This window comes from Eptatretus burgeri, chromosome 2 (genome assembly GCF_056783735.1).
Source record: "Eptatretus burgeri isolate ZD-2024b chromosome 2, Ebu_testis_v1, whole genome shotgun sequence".
In the NCBI taxonomy this organism is placed as follows: domain Eukaryota; kingdom Metazoa; phylum Chordata; class Myxini; order Myxiniformes; family Myxinidae; genus Eptatretus; species Eptatretus burgeri.
In genome coordinates this window covers 106,104,040-106,127,694 of record NC_140962.1, presented here as the reverse complement: position 1 = coordinate 106,127,694, position 23,655 = coordinate 106,104,040, and the positions used below count along the sequence as shown (strand labels likewise).

The following is a 23,655-nucleotide window of genomic DNA, read 5'->3' as shown; positions in this document are numbered from 1 at the left end:
AGACTTGACCCACTGACTGTCACCAAATTCCACTCTGACTGTCCAAACACCTGTCCAACCCATTCAGCTGGACCTCAGAACTCCCCATGTACTGAGGTCATGAGAGAGGAAAAAATGAAGTGGTATTGCATGAGAACATCTCAGTGTCTGCACGTATGCGTGGGCAGGCAGGCAGACTGATAGGCACGTGCCTGCACACACGTACGCGCACCCGCTCTGATAACGAATCATGAAAGCAGGAAAGTTGGATAAAGCCAGAGTTTGAATTTCTGTGCCAGCCTATCCACACACACCATCAATCTCCTTTTTCGAGAGTGATGCTTGTGGATTGATAGGCCCAGGATTACAGCAATCAAGTCAGTGAGCCCTCCCTAAATACTTCAAACTCCATGTTCCATCAAGGCCACGAACCTGTCAGGGGCACCTGCTTCTCCCAAACAATCCTGAACAGCACAGCTCCACTTTCGTACCCCTCCACCCTACTACCTCGGCCTCAAAGACCACGCTAATAGACAAAAGGCTCCGAGCTTGTTTATTCGCCTGGCCCTCTTGAACCCGACATGAGTAAACAACAGGGGGTCTCAGCACAATTTCTTAATTACTTCTGTGGCCTACATTTCCACCATCAGCATTCCAGCCCGCTGCCTGCATTCCCACCTTCGTGTGCAGAGCAAGTTTACTCCAAGCACATTTCCCAACATTTATCTCCATTTCCATCGTCGCTCTGTGCTCTCATTTCCTCGGCTTTCAGACCAAACATATTTGTCGAAGCGAGACCATTGCCTGATTTGGCGACAGTTACCCGCTGTTCGACCTCCAGAACAACCAAGACGAACGACCCTTTTATAAGCAGCCACCCAGAGAGTAGTCCACACTCCCGATACATCTGTGTGAGCACAAACACATTTGTCTGAGCACTTCCACTGATTTAGATGTACTTCATCCACACTTCCAGGCTCCGCACTCCCCGTTACGTCTGTGCGAACAGAAATGTATTTGTCTGAGTGCTTCTACTGATTTAGATGTACTTCATCCACACTTCCAAATGTGAAATCATCTTCATCGGTCCATTATGTCATGCCGTGTGCTCCGATTAACATCACAGTGGCCTCATAACACTGTTGCCTCAGGATACACTCAGTGGCCTCATTGGTTGTATCAATTGTGTCTCATTATCCACGACCTTGATGTAATGCGCACACAAGTTCCCCGAGGAGCCTTTTCAATCACATTTTCCTTTGCTCTTTGCTTCCAATCTGTAACAATCTTGTTTACATACAAGGTTTTTTAGGTTAATTTTACTGAATCTCACTTTTTGTTCGATAATACCCTTTATAGAATATCGATCATAAGTTTTGAAGACTTCATAGGATATTGATCAGAAATTTTGAAGACTTTCTGGAATAGCGATCACATGTTTTGAAGACTTTATAGAATAGGGATCAGATGTTTTGAAGACTTTACTAAATATAGATCAGATGTTTTGAAGACTTTATAAAACATCGATGAGATGTTTTGAAGACTTCATAGAACATAGATCAGATGTTTTGAAGCCTTTATGGAATATAGATCAGAAGTTTTGAAGACTTTATAGAATATAGATCAAAAGTTTTAAAGACTTCATCGAATATAAATCAGATGTTTTGAAGACTTTAAAAAATATCGATCAAATGTTTTGAAGACTTTATAAAATATAGATCAGATGTTTTGAAGACTTTATAAAATATAGATCAGATGTTTTGAAGACTTTATAAAATATGGATCAGATGTTTTGAAGACTTTATAAAATATGGATCAGATGTTTTGAAGACTTTATCGAATATAGATCGGATGTTTTGAAGACTTTATAGAATGTCGATCAGATGTTTTGAAGACTCTATAGAAAACAGATCAGATGTTTTGAAGACTTTATATAATATAGATCAGAAGTTTTGAAGACTTCATCGAATATAAATCAGATGTTTTGAAGACTTTATAAAATATAGATCAGATTTTTTGAAGACTTTATAGAATATTGATGAGATGTTTTGAAGACTTTATAGAATGTAGATCAGATGTTTTAAAGACTTTATAGAAAACAGATCAGATGTTTTGAAGACTTTATATAATATAGATCAGAAGTTTTGAAGACTTTATTTAATATAAATCAGATGTTTTGAAGACTTTATAGAATATACATCAGATGTTTTGAAGACTTTATTAAATGTAGATCAGATGTTTTGAAGACTTTATAGAATATAGATCAGATGTTTTGAAGACTTTATTTAATATAGATCAGATGTTTTGAAGACTTCATAGCATATAGATCATGTTTTGAAGACTTTATAGACTATAGATGAGATGTTTTGAAGACTTTATAGAATGTAGATCAGATGTTTTGAAGACTTTATGGAATTTAGATCGGATGTTTTGAAGACTTTATAGAATATAGATCAGGTGTTTTGAAGACTTTATTGAAGATTGATGCGAAATTCCTAGAAGACTGCAAACAACTTTTGTGAATTCGCAAGTTTGGGGCTTTACGTACTGAGACAATTAATTTGGTGCACAAAAGGTATCCTCTTATGTAATGGGTCAAAAAAAGAGAACGAGTAATGGGATTACATTTCTATAAACAAAGGCTTTCTATGAGGTCACCCCATAACCACTTAGCGTTCATGTTCATTGTTGTGAAAGGTAACACGGTTTATAAAAAGAAGCTAAAATGAGTGAAAAATATTTAAATAATCAGAGGAATGTGTAAAAAATAACGAGAAAAAACAAACAATTATGCTCGGATTGCAAAACAAACAAAGAACATTGGGATGTTGAAAAAATAAGTCATTCAAAGCGTTCGAGTGGAGGAGGAGAAGAAGATTGATGCCGAGATGTCTTACCTGGATTTCTACTTCCCTGAGAATGTTGACGGGAAGAGGTTCCAACACTCTGCTGCTCCTTTTGCTCCTGCCTTGGGTTACCTGCAGCTCCGGCATATCTTTGCCCGGATGTTTCCGCAACTCGTTCCCTGTAGCTCCGCTCGTCAAACTGCTTTAGCTACTCTAATCTCGACTCGTGCTCGTCTCAAGCTCGACCTTGCTTACAGCTCCGCCCACTGTCGAGTAGGGAATCACAAGCTAGGTTAGAAGGCGGGACAATGATACTAGCACCGCCCCCTCCCCCCAAACAAAAGGAAATCGGTGAACGAGCTTGGACAGGTGAGGCGCTGAAAACTGGAGTTTTAATAACTCGCTCTCGGAATGATACATGCATACATACATACATATACACATACATACATACACACACACACACACACACACACACACACACACACACACACACACACACACACACACACACACACACAAAATAAATGATTGGTTTTCTCAAAAAGAACTGATTATCGTTCAAGAGAAGACCCATACAAGTCAAAATGGAGGCATCACAGACTATGCATGGTGTCGGGTATTAAAAGACCATCCGTTGGTCCTGAAGGTAGGAGCAGGGTCTCACCTGCTGGGCAGGCCTCGCTCTCGTTGAACACCTTCATTCGCTTTGATTTAAATAGCTGTTGATCTTCAAATGGTGTTTCTGCATTGGTTTCCTGATATGTACAACCCTTTGACGACCAAGTTATCGAATGGGTTGAGATGTTTTACCAAACTGCAGTTCAATGTTTTGTACGAATTTTCTCCTTTGGTTCCCAACTGGTCGACCCCCATTTATTTGAATCAGTTTGCATAGTTTACTGTGATTCAAACTGATCTCCATTTGCATAGCAAACCACATGGGCAGTTTGCATTTGCTTTGTTTGTTCAAATATCAATGTTTCAACAAGTTGGAGCAACTTTTTCCAGCAACAAAGTATCCTGAATCAATGACAAAGCCAGCAACTCACCTGCTCGAACGCGCCCGGTTTGATCAGAGGGGTTGAGGCCGCTCAGTACTTGGATGGGAGCACTCCTGAGCTCGGTCGGCTATCTGACCGTGGCTTAATTCCTCTGTGGAGTCGAATCCCATGAAAAACCGCCCTCCTGAGAGCATGTGACGCTGCATCTTGAAGCATTCCATCCTTCGAACGGGTATGTTAAGCTGGCTGTCGTGCCCGTTTTCCGGTTACGGACGTATACAGACTGTATTTCTTGTGAAGACGAGAACAGGGTAGTATTTTGTTCAGTATACTACGTCGAAAAGCAAATTGACAGGTTAAAGTTAATGGAGTGTGAAGTAGACTTGGCACAGGCATGCAGGGCCAAATGGCCTTCTTTGGCGTCGATGTTTCCTTGCAGTGCATCTCTTTGCATGAGGAGTCGGTATGGATGTGGATCACATCCGTCGGGCATTGAAAAAGTTCAAGCAACACAATACTCACAACAGTCCAGGACCTGCCAAGGTTTCTCTCCCCTTGTTCGATGAAAAAATATAAATAAGAATATACAACCAACACGAGAACTGCACTCAGGAGAGCACATACTGCACCAGGTTGAGCAGTTTATGTTTTGTATCCCACTGATGGGCCAGATCTGGATCCAGATCTCAATAATCAAAATTGAATCAATTCTTCATTGTCACACACCCAACATGTCCACAAAGGTTAGTCAGACTGCATCCATCCATTGGGACCATACTCTGACTCTGTGCAGAGCGTTGGTGCTGCCTAAGGCCGAGGTCACATTTGCCACGGCGGCCGTGGGGTCTCCAAAATCTGCGGCCACTAGCAATTATACGGCGGCCGCAGTATTTCCACGGTCACACAATGTAGCAGTCACATATGTTTTTATTTTTCAGGGAGCTGCACGGCGTATTTATAAATTGTGGAGACCGAAAACGTGGGGGTGCCGTACGGTATTTGATTTGATGTCGCACGGTGACCTTAGGGCGTCGCTGCGGCGGCCATAGAATTTTCAAGGCAAACGCAAGGCGACCTCAAGGTGCCCGCAAGGCGACCGCAGGGGGGGCCAAAGGCGAACGTGCGGCCAGACGGAGGGTAACGAGTGGGTATATATATCTACAGTTCTTTTTTTTACTGAAATAAAAATATACTAGTACATATAACTGAACATATTATAACTATAATATACCGTGGTGCCCCCAGAATCCGAACGCCCCATTGTTTGAACAAATTGGAATCCGAACAATTTTTTCGAGAAAATTTTGCCCTAAAAACCTAATACATTTTAAAAAACCGAACACAACGTAGCGTTCATGTTTGTTCACGTGTCTCCCCCACCTGTTCGAGCCGCATCTTCGCGCTTTGTTCATTCAGTTCGTCGGTGGAAGTCCTCGTGAAAGCATCTCTCGTGTGCCGATCAATACTTTAGGCCTCAGTCACATTTGCTCGACGGCGAGGATACGGCGGCCGTACGCTCTCTGAATTGACAGTAACGTGCAGCGGCCGCAGAGAAACTGAGGTGGCCTCAGGGTGGCCCGACACCGTTTGGCTATATTTTACAGGTCGTAAGGTCGCCGTGGAATTATAACACGGAGTTATAACTTTTTTCATTTCTACGTTCGCCGCAGAAATTCGACAAGCCGAAACAAAAGAACTGGTAAAAAAAAAAAAAAAATTAACCCATTCGTTACCGTCCGTCTGGCCGCACGTTCGGCTTAGGGTCCCCCTGCGGTCGCCTTGCGGGCACCTTGCGTCTGCCTTCAAAATTCTATGGCTGCCGCAGGAACGCCCTCAGGTCACCGTGCGACATCAAATCAAAGACCGTACGGCACCCCCATGTTTTCGGTCTCCACAATTTATAAATACGCCGTGCGGCTTCCCGAAAAATAACAAGGACAAATGTGTCCAAAAGCAGCGTCTAAAACCTAAAGGTTTTGTCGGCTAAAAAAAATTAAAAATTCATTAAAAAAAAAAAAACAACAACAACAACTTCCGATATTTCGTCACGTGCCTTCATTAAGGCAATAGCGAAACCCGTCATAATGTATTTACGTATTTACGATATATCGTGTATTTACGAAATAAATAATGTATTTACGAAATTGCAACACGATAAATGGAATAATCTTGAAATAGTAACGTCAACTTTTCGAAACTTTAAAGCAAATGTCTGAATATATTTAAAAGTTCATGATAGATGCTCTCAAAAGGCACCGTCTATGTGAGGATGTGTACATGTGCTCAGTATTTAAGGCGATCCGGATCTTGTATATACAAGAGCCGAGTCCGAGAGATTAAGGTTTTGGAAGAAGAAGAAGAAGAAGAAGAAGAAGAAGAAGAAGCAGAAGAAGAAGAAGAAGAAGAAGAAGAAGAAGCAGAAGAAGAAGAAGAAGAAGGAGAAGAAGGACGACGACGACGACAACACTGCCAAACCAAAAACATATGTGACTGCGGCCGCTTTATAATTGCTCGTGCCCGTACATTTTGTAGACCCTCTGGCCGCCGAGCCAAATGTGACTTAGGCCTCACCTCTTGGTTTCAAATTCATTTGTGATGTTTGTTTTTTTAATCATCTTGTGTTTTAATTAATAACAAAAAAGCAATCCGATCACGTGGTGTGACGGACTGTTGGGGCAAGGATTGAATTTCACAGCAAAACCAGTTGCAATTTGAAATATCCATGATTACGTCAGCCCGATGCTTTTGATGAAAGTGATTATGGCTCTGCGGGCATCATGTTTGATGAGCTGCCCTGGGGGCAGCACTCTCGCAGAGTGCGCGAGCGACCGGAACCCAGGCCAGAGCACGAGCCTATGTGGACCTTTGGATGTGGTGATTGTACCAGTTTACATACAATACACCACCACCGAAGGTCATTTACTCATCAAATTTTATCTTAAACATGGGGAATTTCAGTTTAAAGTGTCTTGAAAGTGGGTTTTCTTTGGGTCCACGAACGGATTAATTCACTTTCCATTATTTCTTATTGGGAAAATATTTTTGGAATCCAAACTTTTTGCAATCCGAACAGCCTCCTGGAACGAATTAAATTGGGATTCTGGGGGCACCACGGTTTCGACAAACACCTCTATTGTACTCCGATCTCGAGCGGTAGCGCACAGTGGACACACGGTCGACGCAGACTGCCACGAAGGCCGTACGAAGGTGCACGGCGGGCGTAGGGGAACCGTGCGTCGACCCTGCGTTTCCCGCCGTATCCTCGCCGTAGAGCAAATGTGACCTAGGCCTAAGCAGTCTCCTTGGCTATTGGGCACAATCATGGACGGGTCACCACTCCGACACAGGATACCAACAAGCTGGCACTCATTTTGCCGACCTCGGAAGGATGACGGGCAGAGTCAACCCCACCTGGTATTAATTCAACATCCGAGAGGGATTTGAACTCAGGATCCTAGGATCCCAAGTCCACCACCCCAACCATTAAGCCAACACCAGGCAGTCAACATCCATTCACAACTTTTTGGGACATCCTGCTATAATATCGTTTTTGGCCCTATCTCTCGATGGTGAAGAATCAGTTAAAATCAGATTTTAAAAATGTTTCGGTTCCAAATCCGGATCTTCACCAAAATCAAATCAATTCGACCTTGACACACGTCCAACCTCCACACCAAGTTTCGTCTGAATCCGTCTATAACTATATGAGATATCCTTCTCACAGACAAACACAGACAGACAGACAAACACAGACAGTCTTTCACGAATAATGCAAGCAGCTCGTTCGTAGAACTTCTTGAACGCCTCTCGTATCTCGTCTCCAGCCGATGATGATGAGAAACTTTCCTCCCATTGATTGTGACCATGGAGAACCTGACAATGAAACGTTTCCTTGTTTTTAGAATCCCAATCAATTGTTGGACACTCAAATCCATACCGTGAAGGACCGTGGTTAAAATCCGTGCTGTTGATGAACACAAACAGAGGTAACACCTTTTGTAATCCTTTCCTACAATGTGCTTCTTGGGTGTCTTTGTCACATCGCCACGTCCATTCACGTCATGTTGTCTTGGATTCAAGTTGTGTGCTATGAAATGCAACATGAGATGGTTGGCTCAAATGGCCTTCTTCTCCTCCTTTAGTGTAGTCGATAGTAGAAAAATCATGCAAATGATGATACAAGCATCAAATTTGTCATTTCTGTTCTGCAGGGCTTTCTGATCAAATCTGCTCGATTGGCCATTTGAAAATCCAAATTTTGAAAAATTTGAGGGAAAAAAAAAACGTCAAAAAGATTTGAAGTCACAGCTGGCTGAAATTCTTGAAGTGCAAGTGAACATCCCAGACAGAGAACGAAGGGGAGATGCAGTCAACATTGATGGCTCAGCACTTATCAATGCCCTACCTCCACGCACTTCAAAGATATTTGATAACTATGCTAAAGAAGATGTCATCCCAAAAGTGGAATCCTATGGTGCCAGGTACGAGAGGGTGGACGTAGTGTTTGATGTGTACAAGAAGTCAAGTCTGAAGTCCGAGGCAAGGTCGAAAAGGGGGCAAGGAATCAGAAGAAGAGTGACAGGAACCAGTAAGACCCCAAGTAACTGGAGAAGCTTTCTTCGAGATGACAGCAACAAGACTGAGCTGTTTCACTTCCTTGCGGAAAAGATGTGTGAAGCACAGACGACAAGCACAGTCATTGTCACAAAAGGAGAAGATGCCATTCGCAACACAAGGAACTCACTGGATGCTGTGTCTCCATGTTGTCATGAAGAAGCTGACACTCGAATATTTGTACACGCCAGGGATGCAACGACGGATGGTAGCAAGTCCATTATCATTAAGGCTGATGACACGGACGTACTAGTCATAGCAATATCTGAACTGCCATCCTTACAGGAACTAGGTCTTGAGAACATGTGGATTGCCTTTGGCCAAGGTGCCAAGGCACGATGGATTCCAGTCCATGAGGTAGTTTCTGCAATAGGGCCTGAGAAAGCCAGAGGAATCCCATACTTCGATGCATTCACTGGATGTGACGTCGTGTCTGCCTTCCGCGGTAAAGGGAAGAAAACTGCATGGCAGACTTGAAATGTCTTTGATGATGTTTCTGAAACATTCACCAATCTCAGCCAGCATCCAACATTGATTCGTGATATTGACTTTTTTGAAGTTTTTTTTTTCTTCAAATTTTTCAAAATTTGGATTTTCAAATGGCCAATCAGGCAGATTTGATTGGAATCCCCTGGAGAACAAATGTGCCAAATTTAATGCTTGTATCATCATTTGCACGGTTGACTCAGCCTGTCATCCTTCCGAGGTCGGCGAAATGAGTACCAGTGTACTGGGCCGGTGTATACCCCGGTTAAAATAGGAGTACCATATCCCTGTGTCGTAAGAGGCGACCAGGGTTGCGTCAGGAAGGGCATCTGGCGTAAAACATGTGCCAAATCACTATGCGGATCATACGGATGATCCGCTGTGGCGACCCCGAACGGGAGCAGCCGAAAGAAGAAGAAGAAGAAGATCATCATTTGCACGATTCCTCTCAAAAATTGCTGTTATCTGCCCCCACTACTTGTCTGTAGTTGTTTGCCCCACTACTTGTCTGCCCCACTTGAAGGTGGAAATGGGAAATCGATTTTTTAAAATTTTCGTTATCAATTCCTGAGCAAGTCAGACAATGACTTAGTCAGACAAGCTGTTTGTTGCTTAACCTTTTTGACATTCTTTTCCAAAAACTTAATTGTCGACTGTCCATCACAGTCTGGGTTGGTCTGGTAGTGCTCCCAACCCCTTGCTCATGATGCGGGAACCCAGATCAAATATCAGCCATTGCTTATGAATGTTTGTCAAAGTACGTCGGACACAAGAGCGACAAGATGGCATGCAACTCGGAGGAGGAGGAGGAGGAGGAGGAAAAATTCCTGACCGAGCAACCTTGTAAAGGTGGGTTTGCAGGATAGCCGAGAGGTATGCACATGCCTCTGAGCTGTCTCGTCTGCTTCGAATCTCGGCCCGGCTATGAACTATCATCCTGGTGTTTTACATTGAGGGCGAGACATCAATGCTTTCATCATCCCTCGAATGGACGTCTCCATTGCATTAGCTGGTCGATGTTAAATATCCCACAGCATCTTTCGTGAAGAGTAGACGAGTGATCTCCAGCATCCTGGTGTCGGGATGGTGAGCCATGCAGGATTGTAAGCCTAGTCAAGAAACTGCTTTGGGAGAAGCGACGCTCTCTATAGAGTATGGCACGTCATAATACGAATGATGTTGTCAGCCATAAGATCCGCACCGCTCTACATGTTAGTTTGATCATTATGCTGACGTCACAAACATGACATTTCATAAGGAACCCAACCTCTCTGCAGGTACAGGATGCATACGTTCAGACGTTTTTGTCATTGCTGCAATTTGGATCATTACTCCAAATCATGTGATCTACACTCTTACTCTATAACTGCTATTATAGTTCACTTGCTATGTTTACTTACACAGGTAATTAACATGAGAAATCAAAACAAATTCCATCTATTGCCTTGATTAAAGAGGCCAATGCACTGATCCAACATGCTGGCTGTGTACAGCTTTTGTTGTAGACAACGCAGTTTGGATGGGCCTGTTTGTGTTCCTTAGAAGTAGGACTTGGCAGATTTTACAAAAACTTCCACATTCGGAACTCTCATGCGTTTGAGCTCCATCCCTCGTTCCTTTACCTGCTGGCCGACAGCCTTATGGCGTTAAGATTGACCAGTGATACATCCTCACTAGCAGGATAGCTATCGGTGCACATACTAACAAGCCTCTGAGCTGTCTAGCCTGGGTTTGAATCCTGACCCAACGATAAACTGTCACCCTGGTGTTTCGCAGGATTACCCATCTACCACTACTTTTCATTCCTGGACATTAACGATTCCATGGTGTTTTTCACGAGAAGGAGATGAGCTATCTCCGGCACCCTGATCAAATTATAAATTCCCGCCCCGACTGACTGCTCGAAAGGCAACTTCAAACCACCCAGCATAACCCTTGCCAATAAACTGCTTCAGCAGCACCAACGCTCTGCAAAGAGTACGTATGGTACATTGATGATTGTTTACGATATCCTCACTCATCATAATCAGTGGTGACAAGACAATAGTTATGGAACGTAAACAGGTTTCAAAGATGGATCCAGGATTTTTGAAAAGGAGTTGGGAGTGTGGTGGACAACCACCTGTCATAAAAACTGCCAAACTAAACACGGCAAGCATCATCGGTCCGTAGCAATACCTGGACACCTCTGGCTTCAGTTATTGGAGAAGAAAACATGTTAAAGTTATTGTAAAGGAAAATACAATTGATAACTTAAGATGTAATAATGTCAGATATTAATATGAGTTTCCTTAAAAGGAACTTCATTGGATGAGGAGGCCATTGTACCCATTAAAGCCTGCAATGGTATTGCCAACCTATGGTTGTTTGTCTGTGCTCTATCGTTTTTCAATGCTGAGTGTCAAGCAAGGAAGTAGCATGTACCATTTTTTGAACTCTTTGGGATGACTCGGGCAAGGCTCGAAACACTGACCACCCACAATCAGAGCGGATGCTCTATCCATAACACCAGAGTCGACAACAAAAATAAATAAACAAATAAATTCCCTGAAAAGGGGAAAACATTGGCGTTACATACAGTGTCTTCAGAAAGTATTCATACCCCTTCACTTGGCACATTTTGTTGTGTTACAGCCTGAATTTAAAAAGGATTTAATAAAAAAAAATTTGGCACTGATCTACACAAAATACCCAAAAATGATAAAATGTAAACATGTTTTCAGAAATTTTAACAAATTAATTCAAAATGAAAATCTGAAATGTCTTGTTTCAGTAAAAGTATTCGACCCCTTTGCTATGACACTCCAAATTGAGCTCAGGTGCATCCAATTTACTTTGATCATCCTTGAGATGTCTTTACAACTTGATTGGAGTCCACCAGTGGCCAAGTCAATTGATTGAACAAGATTTAGAAAGAAACACACCTTTGTATATTAGGTCCCACAGCTGACGGTGCACGTGAAAGTAGAAACTCCACCATGAAGTCCAAAGAACTGTCTGTAGAACTCCAAGACAGAATTGTGAGGAGGCATAGATTTGGGGAAGGGTATAAATCAATTTCTGGAGTGTTCAAAGTTCCCAAGAGCACAGTGAGCTCCATTATTAGGAAATGGAAAGAATATGGAACTACCCAGACTCTTCCTAGAGCTGGCTGTCTGACCAAATAAGCAACCGAGCAAGAAGGACCTTGATCAGGGAGATGAACAAGAACCCAATGACCACTCTGATAGAACTACAGAGTTCCTTGGCTGAGATGGGAGAATCTGCCAGAAGGACAACAGTCTCTGCAGCCTTCCAAAAATCTCAGCTTCATGGGAGAGTGGCCAGATGGAAGCCACTCCTGAGAAAAATGCACATGACAGCACACATGGAGTTTGCAAAAAGGCACGTGAAACACTCTGAGAGTATGAGGCAAAAGATTCTGTGGTCTGATGAGACGAAAATTGAACTCTTTGACCTGAATGCAAAGCAATACATCTGGTGGAAACCAAGCACAGCTCATCACCCATCTAACACCATCCCGGCCGTGAAGCATGGTGGTGGCAGCATCATGCTGTGGAGATGCTTTTCAGTGGCAGGACTGGGAGACTTGTAAAGATAGAAGGAACAATAATAAATGGAGCCAAATACAGCAAATCCTTGAAAAGAACCTGCTTCAGAGTGCAAAATACCTTATTAGACTACGGTGAAGATTTACATTCCACCAGGACAATGACTCCAAGCATATAGCCAAAGCAACACTGGAATGGCTTCAGAACAAGAATGAGGAAGTCCTTGAGTGGCCCAGCCAAAGCCTAGACTTGAATTCCATTGAGAATCTGTGGAAAGACTTGAAGATTGCTTTTCACCGACGCTTCCCATCCAACCTGACAGAGCTTGAGCAAATCCGCAAGGAGGAATGGGAGAAAATCCCCAAATCAAGATGTGTAAAACTGATACAGACATACCAAGAAGACACAAAACTGTAATTGCTACCAAAGACGCTTCGACAAAGTATCGACTCAGGGGGCTGAATACTTATGTGAATTAGGTATTTCTATTAAATCATTTTCAATAAACTTGTAAAAATTTCTAAAAACATGTTTTCACTTTGCCATTTTGGGGTATTTTGTGTAGATCGGTGACAAAAAATTTAATTTAATCCATTTAAAATTCTGGCTGTAACAACAAAACGAGTTAAAAGTTGAGGGGTTTGAATACTTTCTGAAGGCACTGTCCATGTATACAAAGTGAGTTTCATAATAACTATGTTATTTACCAGCAAGCACTCAAGTGTAGGTATCGATTTCCCCCCCTCCCCCCCAAAAAAAAACAATTCGAAGAAAAACCAAAATGTGTAAGTGCAGTCCCTCAAATGGACGTTAAATTCCACGTCCTGTCTGCCGGCATGAGTTGGTGGACGTTAATGATCCTAGGGTATCTGCGAAGAGTAGGCAAGATATTGCCACCACCCTGGCCAAATTACAAATTCCTGTTCTAATTTACAGGGGGGCACCGCATCAGAGGTACACCCGCACCCACAGCAAACGATGCTACCCACAGCCATGTGCTGGGTATGAAAGAAGAAGAGAAGAAGAACCAAATGTAGCTCAATTTGAACCAAATGTAGCTCAATTTGATTAATTTTGTGCATACTGTGTTTGGACAACTTCATTTACTTTCATCACCACCACTATCTTACGTAAACGGCCCCAATAATTCCCACCTTGAATGTGGGGTTGTCGGGGAAAGTTTTTTTGGCCCAAGTCTGTCATGAACTGACTTCTCGAGCCTGATATTCGACCACTTTGTGTTCTTTCAGGAGTACAATTCGAGGTGTCCATAACAAGTTTGGAGTGACCATTAGTCACAAGAAACGATTATGTTCAGTAGGTGGTGGCTCAGGGCCTATGAAGACCTATCATAAAATATTTTCATCATTTCATCCTTTGTCAAGAGCACTGAACACAGCCCCACTTGTGAAAAAACCCCCAATGATTTGGCCCTTTTCATACTACAAGACTGTTATTGTCTTGAAAACACCGTATCTCAAGTTTCATTCCCATCACTTCCTCTATTTGCATTCTGTAATGTCTTCGTCCTGTTCGTATCTCTACTTTGTTGGAGGAAGCATTTGTATTTTGACTAACGTGTACGTTACAGCATTCTGCCGCGCTTGCGTGAGCCTTGTATCAACTGTTTGGACTCACTGACGACACAGAGGGCACTGCGATCTGCTTTGTCTCAGACTCTCAACTAATGAAATAGATCGAAAGTTATTCCAGCTCATTCTGATCCAAAGTTAATGAAAAGATCGAAATGACCCCACAAAGGTTGCGTTTGTGGCTGATGTCAGTTTGGACAAAAAAAAAACTGCGAATCGAGCTAATTTGGCATCATCATGGCGTTTTGGGGTTTTCAGAAAGAGACTAGTGCAACAAACTTCTTCTTAATCCAGCAAATTTGCAAGTGGAAATAGGCCGCTGATGTCATGTATGCTTATATATGTTGTAATGATGATATGGTTTTAATTCAGGGAGTGGGTGCATTCACCTAAAACTGTTTTCGTAACATTCAGAAATGTCAGCAGCATTAATCCACTGAAAATTGCTCGACCCTGAGCTAGCAGCAGCCATATTGTTCTGGTTGATGATATTACGCTTTTGCAAGTCCCAATGACTAGATGAAGTCAGATTTTGTTTCTTGTGCCAATGATTTGCTTGTGAGATTTTGAATGTGATTTGACCCAACTGAAGCCGCTAGTGGCTATACTGTGTTTTTGAGAAGTTGCGAAATCTAAACAGGTCTCTACAGGGCAGATTCATTCATTCTTTAATGGGCATGCAAAACATAGCTGCTGGTTGCATCATTTCTGAGAACATGGCTGTGCCACTCATACAGTGAGTGCTCCGTGTACATTAAAGCAGGAATTTGTAATTTGTTCATGGCGCCGGCGATAGCTCACAGACTCTTCGCGAAGGATACCGTCGTGGGATCTTTAACACCCACCAACTAATGCGAGCATACGGGAAACCCAGCTTAAAGTCCTTCCTTGGAACAGCACACACATTGAAGAATCGCCCTGCCTGGAAAACACCAGGATGGCAATTTATTGCTGGGTCGCGATTCGAATTCCGGCTCAGACAGCTCAGAGGCGAGTGCACGCACCTCGAGGCTATCCTGCCAGCTTGTCTACTCTTTGTGAAAGATACCGTGGAATGTTAATGTCTTCCAGCAACCAATGCCGGCAGGTGGATCTCCAACTAAAAGTCCCATCCAGTGGATGAAAACTGGGTGGTTTATCATCAGGCCGGCATTCAAACCCTGCAGATTAGACCGCTCAAAGGAAAATGTCCTACTGCTGTGCCATCCTCCCAACCTGAATCAGCAGATGCCATCCAAGTGTAGCTGGGTGCTATAAGTAAGTCACTTTATGAATGAGTCATTTGACAAAGTGAGTAAGTACATTCTACAATGAATGCATATTTGATTGAGATTCAATTTATTTGTTTTGCTTGTTGCATAATGACTGGAGTGTGGCTTGGCTGCTCATGGTGAGTAAGCACATCCATTGGACACCTATAGCATAAGATATTCTTCTGTGTCCAGAGGGCAATCCGGTCGGAGATATACATATTCTGAGATCAAGCAGGATTAATTTATCGGTCGAATTCAGAACGTTTAAACAACAAAATTAGTTAAGATCTGTTGTTAAAACTGCAAAGGTAGTTCGTGAAAGGACACCAGGAATCCTGAGTCCATTCCCATGGGTAAAGTAGGTTTTGCATCAATTATTCACATCGCTCACATCTTCTGCAAAGCAGAGCCCACCTGCTTTAACCTCAACACATTAATCTTGTTAGAGATTTACCACATGATTCTCCAAGGCTGGATTATCCGGATGTGGCCAAAATGGGAAAGGAATTAATTTCCAAGTCTGATGTAAAGAAGAGCATGTGTCCGTCCCTGTGCGTTTCTGAAAGCCTGGAGACTTCACTGCGCATATCACGGGGATCATTCAGGTCCCGGTGCTACGGAAATAATGAGTGTTCCACCGAGTGGGTCGTAGACCATGTCGCCATGCGTAATACGCTATTGATTCTTTTCAACTCGAAGCACCGTCCACCATGCAGTGGTGTTCATGATCCATCGGATGCGGAATTACGTGCAACAGCTTTGACTCGTCAGCAAAATGGAATAAGTACATTTCCAAGGTCATTGCAGTGAATTAGCAGGATGCTGCTACCTTGAGGACATTGGAATATCAGAAGAATATCATGACTTCCAAAGAGATTGTGGAGCATGGAGTGTGCCAGCAGGGGTAAAGTGCAATTTCGGATGAAAAAGATGTGTGTGAGGCAGAGGAGTAAAGGAGTATGGATGACGTATGAGGATACCTTAGCCAGAAGGGCAGGGTGCTGTACTGAGTTAAAGGCCCTGGACAAGGAGGTGGTCTCGTATTTCCTATTTATCAGTACATTTCTTCCACTGCTACATCACCTGGAGCTAAGGGAGCAGTGGATGTATTCCCAAAGTACGTCAGCGTCCAGTTTCAGAATTGAAACCGATTGGTTGTGACCAGAATGTTTGTGAAAACATTATTGCAGTTTTGGGCACTTGGAGGGGGTGGGGGAAGAGAGATAGAGATCCTCACTTGTAATAAACCTAGTTATTTTGTCGTATATGGTTTCGTTAAGTACCTGAAATCTACGTGAGCAGATATGCATTGCGAAAGTATAGATAGATATTTAAGACTTTCTTTTCAGCTTCGACAACCTGGTCTGCATTCATTTCCTACGCTTACAGCACATGCAACACACTCCCTGCTTACTGTGAAGAAATCGCCTGCTCCCTGCTTACTGTGCAGCAATCACCTGCTCCCTGCTTACTGTGCAGCAATCGCCTGCTCCCTGCTTGCTGTGCAGCAATCGCCTGCTCCCTGCTTGCTGTGCAGCAATCGCCTGCTGCCTGCCAACCACTTAGCAGTCACCTGCTCTCTGCCGACCACTCAACAATCACCTGCTCTCTGCCGACCACTCAACAATCACCTGCTCTCTGCCGACCACTCAGCAATCACCTGCTCCCTGCTTACAGCTCAGCAATCGCCTACTCCCTGCCGACCACTCAGCAATCACCTGCTCCCTGCTTACAGCTCAGAAATCTCCTGCTTCCTGCTTACAGCTCAGCAATCACCTGCTCCCTGCTTAGAGCTCAGAAATCACCTGCTCCCTGCCGACCACACAGCAATCACCTGCTCCCTGCTTAGAGCTCAGCAATCGCCTGCTTCATGCCTTTCTGCACAACAGTTACCCTCCCCCAAAACCACCTCAAACTGGCTGGTGGGCACCGAATAAAGGACTGCATGACAGGATGGCTGATTAATCACCATTCGGATGATAGGATGCCCACTGATAACCCCGGCAGCACACCACGCCCAATCCCAGATTGTTAGTCGGCAGAAGGATGACGAAGGTGCAAATGACGGGTGAATGACAGGTGCCCCCTGTGTCGGCAAGCCACCAATGACCGAGTGGGGAACCGAGTGGGGGGTCATGAATGGGGGGAAGTGAGCATAAAGAAGGGAGCAGACAGGCACAAAGGGTCTTCATTGCCTTCTTGGGTGTTCGGTCTCCTGGAATCTTCACACACAAAGTCTGTCTGAAAGCTCGTGCGGTCCACACTCCCACCTGTCCAGTTTCATCTTTGTCTTTCCCCTTCACTTTTCTTTTCATTCTTGCATCTTTCTCTTTCGCTCCTTTCATCCCTTTATCTTTCATTTTTAGCTCACCTGGAAGGTAGTTCTGGAGAGCTCATGGGATGGCGCGTCGTCCGTCCGTCCACAAATACTTGCAAATTTTTCTCTGAAACGACAAGATCGATTTTAATGAAATGTTACCGCAACCTTCATCACCCTGTATGTATCAAAGTTTGTTCATAGCATTAAAATAAATCTGGGTCTTAAGGGGTCAACGGGAGTTGACCCCCAAAATAGGTATTTCCTTTCTTCTCTGAAACTACACACGCAATATTGATGAAATTTGATCACAACCTTCAACAACCGTGATGTACCAAAGATTGTTCAAACCATTTAAAAAAAAAATCGAGGTCAAAGGGTGTTTACAGGGGTGGGGGGGAGGGGGTGCCCCCAAAAGAGGTATTTGCTTTCTTCTCAGAAATTACACACACAATTCAAATGAAACTTGACTGTAAACTTCATCACCGAGATTTACCAAAGATTGTTCATGGCATTAAAAAAATCTGGGTTTAAAGGGGTGTACAGGGGGAGGGGGGACTGGGGGGGTGGGTTGCTCCCCAAAATATGTATTTGCTTTCTTATTCAAAACTACACACACAATTCCGATGAAACTTGACCACCACCTTCATCACCAATGATGTACTAAAGCTTATCGTGGTCGAAGGAGAATACAGGGGAAGGGGGGTTGCCCCCCAAAATGTGTATTTGCTTTCTTCTAAGAAACTACATGTGCAATTCCAATGAAACTTGACCACAACCTTCATCACCTGTGATATACCAAAGATTGTTCATACTATTTAAAAAAAAAATTGGGGTTGAAGGGAATTTATGCGGTTGGGGGGTGTCCCCCCAAAATAGGTATTTGCTATAACATTGGTTCGTTGGTAGATTTTGCTTATTCTGTCCCAGACTGACTTCTTCCTCAGTATCATTATTCGACCAGGTGAGCACCCAGGGGTATTGCCCCTATTTTTCCTCATGTTCTTTCCCCTTTCTCTTTCAGCCACTCACACATCTTTGACCTATCACCCTTACACACCTTCGCCTTGAATCTCGATCGCTACACTACTGCCAACTGGCTGCATCACCGACCACATTTTGCCTCAGACAATGTCAAAACCTGCACCAAGTTTGCGCCGCAGACACGGTACATTGGCAGCACAAAGGGAGGAAGGAGAGTGGAGGGTGAGGCGGTCCAGGTCAAAGGACCATCTATAGCCAGAACTTTTGGGTGGCGCTAACTCGGCTGCGAGGGCTCAACACATCCCCATCTTCTTCTTTCCTTATCTTTCTCCATCTTGCCCCTCACCCATCTCTCTCTTCAGACAGGATGCATGTTTGGTTCCAAATAACGTAGAATGTTAAGTGACAGAATAAGCATCCAGCAGTGTGTGTGTGTGTGTGTGTGTGTGTGTGTGTGTGTGTGTGTGTGTGTGTGTGTGTGTGTGTGTGTGTGTGTCACTTAGGGGACCTTCCTTATATTTGTGTGCAGCCTGCGGCTGCTGGTTGCATCATTGGTTGAGGGCACAGCAATACCGCTGATGCAATGCCCCTGTTACCAGCACACTGGTACTCATTTCGCCAACCTTGGAAGGATGACAGGCTGAGTCAAGCCCACCTGGTGTTAATTCAGTGGCCAACGAGGGCTCAAACTCAGGACCCTAAGATCCCAAGCCAGCCAACCGAACCGCTAAGCCAACACCAGGCTTGCTTAGGGGAAAAGGTGCTTATAAATGTATGATTGAATTTGACTGTAAATATGTGCCCTGTTCCAGAAAAACCTGATTTGGAAAGAAACTGTCTTGACTTATACTGTCCGTTTTGATGGCGATGTAAGGCTGTCGGCGATTGGCCAGATTTTAATTGCGATTATAGACCACAGGAAGCAATCATGCAACATTGGTTCTGCTCGGCCAACTAATCTGTTGCGTGACTGCTGGCATGATACTCGCTCGTACTCAGGCTTCAATGTATGGAAGCATGACTGTGGGTGCGGGATTCCGCGGGAACTTCTGGAGTGACTGGCTATTCGTCCTCTTGGAGTTATTTGGAGACGACGTCTTTCACAATATATTATTTCATAATCTTGGAGGGGGGGGATTGTTCTGGAATTGTTCTAACTTATGTTCCTTTTCCAAAAGTATCAAAGTTTAAATGAAGTCATTTGTATTTTTGAGATTGATGCAGTCTTTAGCTTATGATGATCAGTCTTTGTCTTTGTCTTTGTCTTTGACACCAAAGTGGTTTTGCGAGGAATGACAAGGCAGGAAGTTGAATGCAGAACAGACTAAGCAGTACACAGTCGTTTACTCTTTTCAAAGCACACTGTTGGGTCTTACGCATCCACAAGTAAAGGATATGAGATGGAACAGCCGGCTTAATGTTATTTCCACAGGATGGCATAAATTATTATCATTGAATGGCTTATCAGGCAACCACTACTGGAAAAAAAAAGATTGGAGTTTAATCCACTAACAATGGGCAATCAAAAATACGACTTGTCAGTTCACAAAGGTGCATGTTATTTCATTCCATGAATTCAGTCGTGGGTGTCTTGTGAACTTGTGTGAGAATGGGTACCTTTCCGATGGAAGGGAGGCATTTGTTGGTGATGGTTAATTACCGATTAGCAATACAGTAAAGCACAGAACAACAAAACCTTTCACTGCAGTAGTGCACCTAATTCAGCAAAACTCTCACAAAGTCCAAACATAAGCATGGACTTCTTCTTATTCTTATTCTTCTTTCGGATGCAGCACTAGGCTGCAGGGTAGCATCATTTGTTGAGGGTGTAGTTTTGCCACTGAGGCAATCGATTCCCTCTGCTGCTTAAAGATCCCCTGACATGCAAAACTTTCTTGTTATTTATATATTAACTTGACCTTCCTAGTGAAGAAAGCAAAATGTTTTTGTTTTTTAAATCAAAAATGGGATAATTAGAGCAATATTTCAATAATTTCTAGAGCTATTCACAACTTGCTATGCCCTGCCCCGAAAAAAAAATGGACTACAGCGAATCGCAGCGTTATGTCACATACAGAAACTCGCACAGAGTGGATTGACTCGAGAGTCGAGATGTCGCACGCCTTATAAAGTACGTACAAATGCATTTTGCACATCTTAGTGCAATCTCTGTGATCGTCTTAATTCCAGTGATTGTTTCGCGAAAGTTTTAAAGAGTTTTAGCCGTACTTTCGAAAATGCCTGCAAGATGTATCGTAGCAGGATGCAGAAATACAAGCAAAGACGGTGTAAGCCTTCATGTATTCCCGAAAAATGATAATCGTCGGAGAATATGGACATCCAAAGTGAAGTTGACAAGGGGAAACTGGAAAGGCCCCAGCGACACGAGCGTCATTTGCAGCGACCACTTCGAAGACAGTGACTTTGAGCACGGGCTCTATTCATCTCTCTATTCATTCCTACCCCTCATTCCTCACACACAGAGACAAGAAATTCTGCTTCCGAGCCGTGTATGCACAACAATCACGGGGCAATTATTTATCCCTTTACTACCTTGTCGTAGTTGTGTACAAATCCAATACATGTATGCACAATAAAGGGCTATCCCATGTCCACAAAATATAAAATGTGACTGTTGAAGGTTTCCATTAAAAAATTTTTTTTACAGGAACATACAAGTAAAATACTAACGATTAATATTGCATCATTTAAAGGCGCAAGGAGATCATTTTAAAATCAAACAATGTGAAAAACCTGCACCCACATTTTGCAGCTTATTGAATTGTTCGTTGAAACCAGCCTGCTGGGACAGGTACGATTCCACATACATGCAAGCCAGGTATGGCTGCACTCGACATACATGGGTTTATTCTAAAGTGAAGGCACTGCTTCCATTGGCTTGCTATTCATTAACATTTAGCCAAAATGCTGTAATAAATGAACAGGGAAAAATATGTTTGCACAACTATGAAAGACAAATTTATCTGTCCTATTACACGGCCTCATAGCCTCGGGACTCTTACGCATTGACTTATACATTCTGTGCATGCTAATACAAGTTACTTGTCAACTCTGGATTCTAGACTAGTCTGATAAATTCGTCGTCCGTCCGACTAGTCTGATAAATCTGACGTGCTGGAGCTTTATTTTATTATACTCTTTTCTTCATTGTTTTCTACTGGCGCTACATGACGACAGTAGGAATAAAATAAATAAAAATGCAACAGAACGTCAGATTTATCAGACTACTCGAGACAATTGTATCGCAAGGTGTGTTCTGCACACAAGTTTTCATCGTATCCGGACAGAGAGATTGCTTCGTTTTATGCGCGGAGAGATACGGCCGATGACATGCGCCGGCCTCGTTTGTGATTAATTTGCCGCAAAGCAACATGTCTGCTGCGCTGCGCTGTTCACGTCACCTCACTAAAATATTTCTGATATCAAGCAGTATGCAAGTCGAATTTACATTATTGAATTACGAATAGGATTTAGTCTAACCAGTTGTTATTTCCGAGTCTTCCTTCGATGTCCTCCCGATCATCATGAACTCCGGGAATTTCATCGCCATTTTTCTCTGCTTGTCCTGCTTCGGGCTCGAACTGCTAAGGCCGTACTTCATTTAAAGCTGCCTGTACTTCACCTCCCGCGACTATGTTATCCGACAATTCTCCATGTGATTCAGACCAAAATCCTTCATTTCTCTCACACTCTGTCGTTACCAGACAAATCAAAGTCCATGTCATCCATTATTCAAAACCAAACGTTCGATTTTTTTTAAAGCAGAAATGAACGAAGCGATTGAGTCGACCAATCAAATGTGGAAACACACAGAAAGCCAATAGAATCACGTAAATCACCAATCCGAGTAATTAACGTGCAGCCTTTGACAGACTGTACGTGACGTCATGTGGATTATGCCCCTTTCAGGAGAATTTTTAGGGGCGTTCCCGAAGACGTTTTTTTTTAAAATTTTACATTTTACAGAATGAGTATTGTGAAAAAAACATTGTCAGATCTGAAATCACGATGAAAAACTCCTCTAGGACATATATAAATGAAATTTCAGTACTTTTGCATGTCAGGGGACCTTTAAGGCAGGAATTTGAACTTGGCCATGGTGCCAGCAATAGCTCACCTACTCTGCACAAAGGATATTTAACGTACAGCAACAAATGCTGGAAGACAGGACACCCATCCAATGGACAGCACACACATTTATGAATCACCTTGCCTGAGAAACACTGGGATGACAGTTTATAGCTGTGTCAGGATTCAAACCCAGGCAAGACCGCTTCGAAGCAAGTTTGTGTACCTCTAGGCCATCCCGTCAGCCGAACCATGGATTACAACTTTGGGTCATAAAACCATAAGAGTTGAAGTAATGTACAGGGTGTTTCTAAATTATCTTGCCTATTTTGAATGTAAATATAAAACCTAATAGACATGTAATGTAAATACAAAATAATGTAAATATGTAAAAAAAAAAAGAATGTAAATGAAAAAAATATTTCATAGACATACAAGCATGCAGCTTGCACCATCTAGCAGCCCAACTACAGTAATTTTTATAAAATATCTCTCCAGTGTGTGTCGAGTAACACCAAAAATGTGTGACTGTGGACATGTGGCAGATGTGGACTGAAATCGAATGTTGGACATCTGAGAGCCTCCTCCTCCTCCTTTGTTTGCAGCACAAGGCTGCAGGTAGCATCATTGGGTGCAGGTGGCATCATTGGCTGAGGGCATGGCTGTGCTGCTGATGCAATGCCCCTATTACCAGTACAGTGGTACTCATTTTGCCAACTTCGGAAGGATGACAGCCTGAGTCAACCCACCTGGTGTTAATTCACCGGATGACGGGGCACAAACTCAGGACCCTAAGATCCCATGCCAGCCACCCTAACCACTTAGCAAACACCAGGTTTCATTCAGAGAGCCACAAATGGTGCATATGTGGAAGTCTACTGACATGTCAAGAAAAATCCTTTGGATTGAGAGCTGCAAGATGGTGCAAATTGCCTGCTTG

General features: G+C 43.2%; 1 protein-coding gene across 1 annotated transcript in view; it reads right to left on the bottom strand.

Moving 5' to 3' along the window:
- The window catches only part of LOC147032748 (rho guanine nucleotide exchange factor 3-like), a 28,595-nt gene extending 25,504 nt beyond the window's left edge, over positions 1-3,091 (bottom strand). The window contains exon 1 of the mRNA XM_085870608.1: positions 2,877-3,091. Within this exon, the coding sequence (XP_085726734.1) occupies positions 2,877-2,972 (96 nt within the window). The 5' untranslated portion in view covers positions 2,973-3,091. The remainder of the gene's footprint in view (positions 1-2,876) is intronic.
- Positions 3,092-23,655: the final 20,564 nt, after the last annotated feature.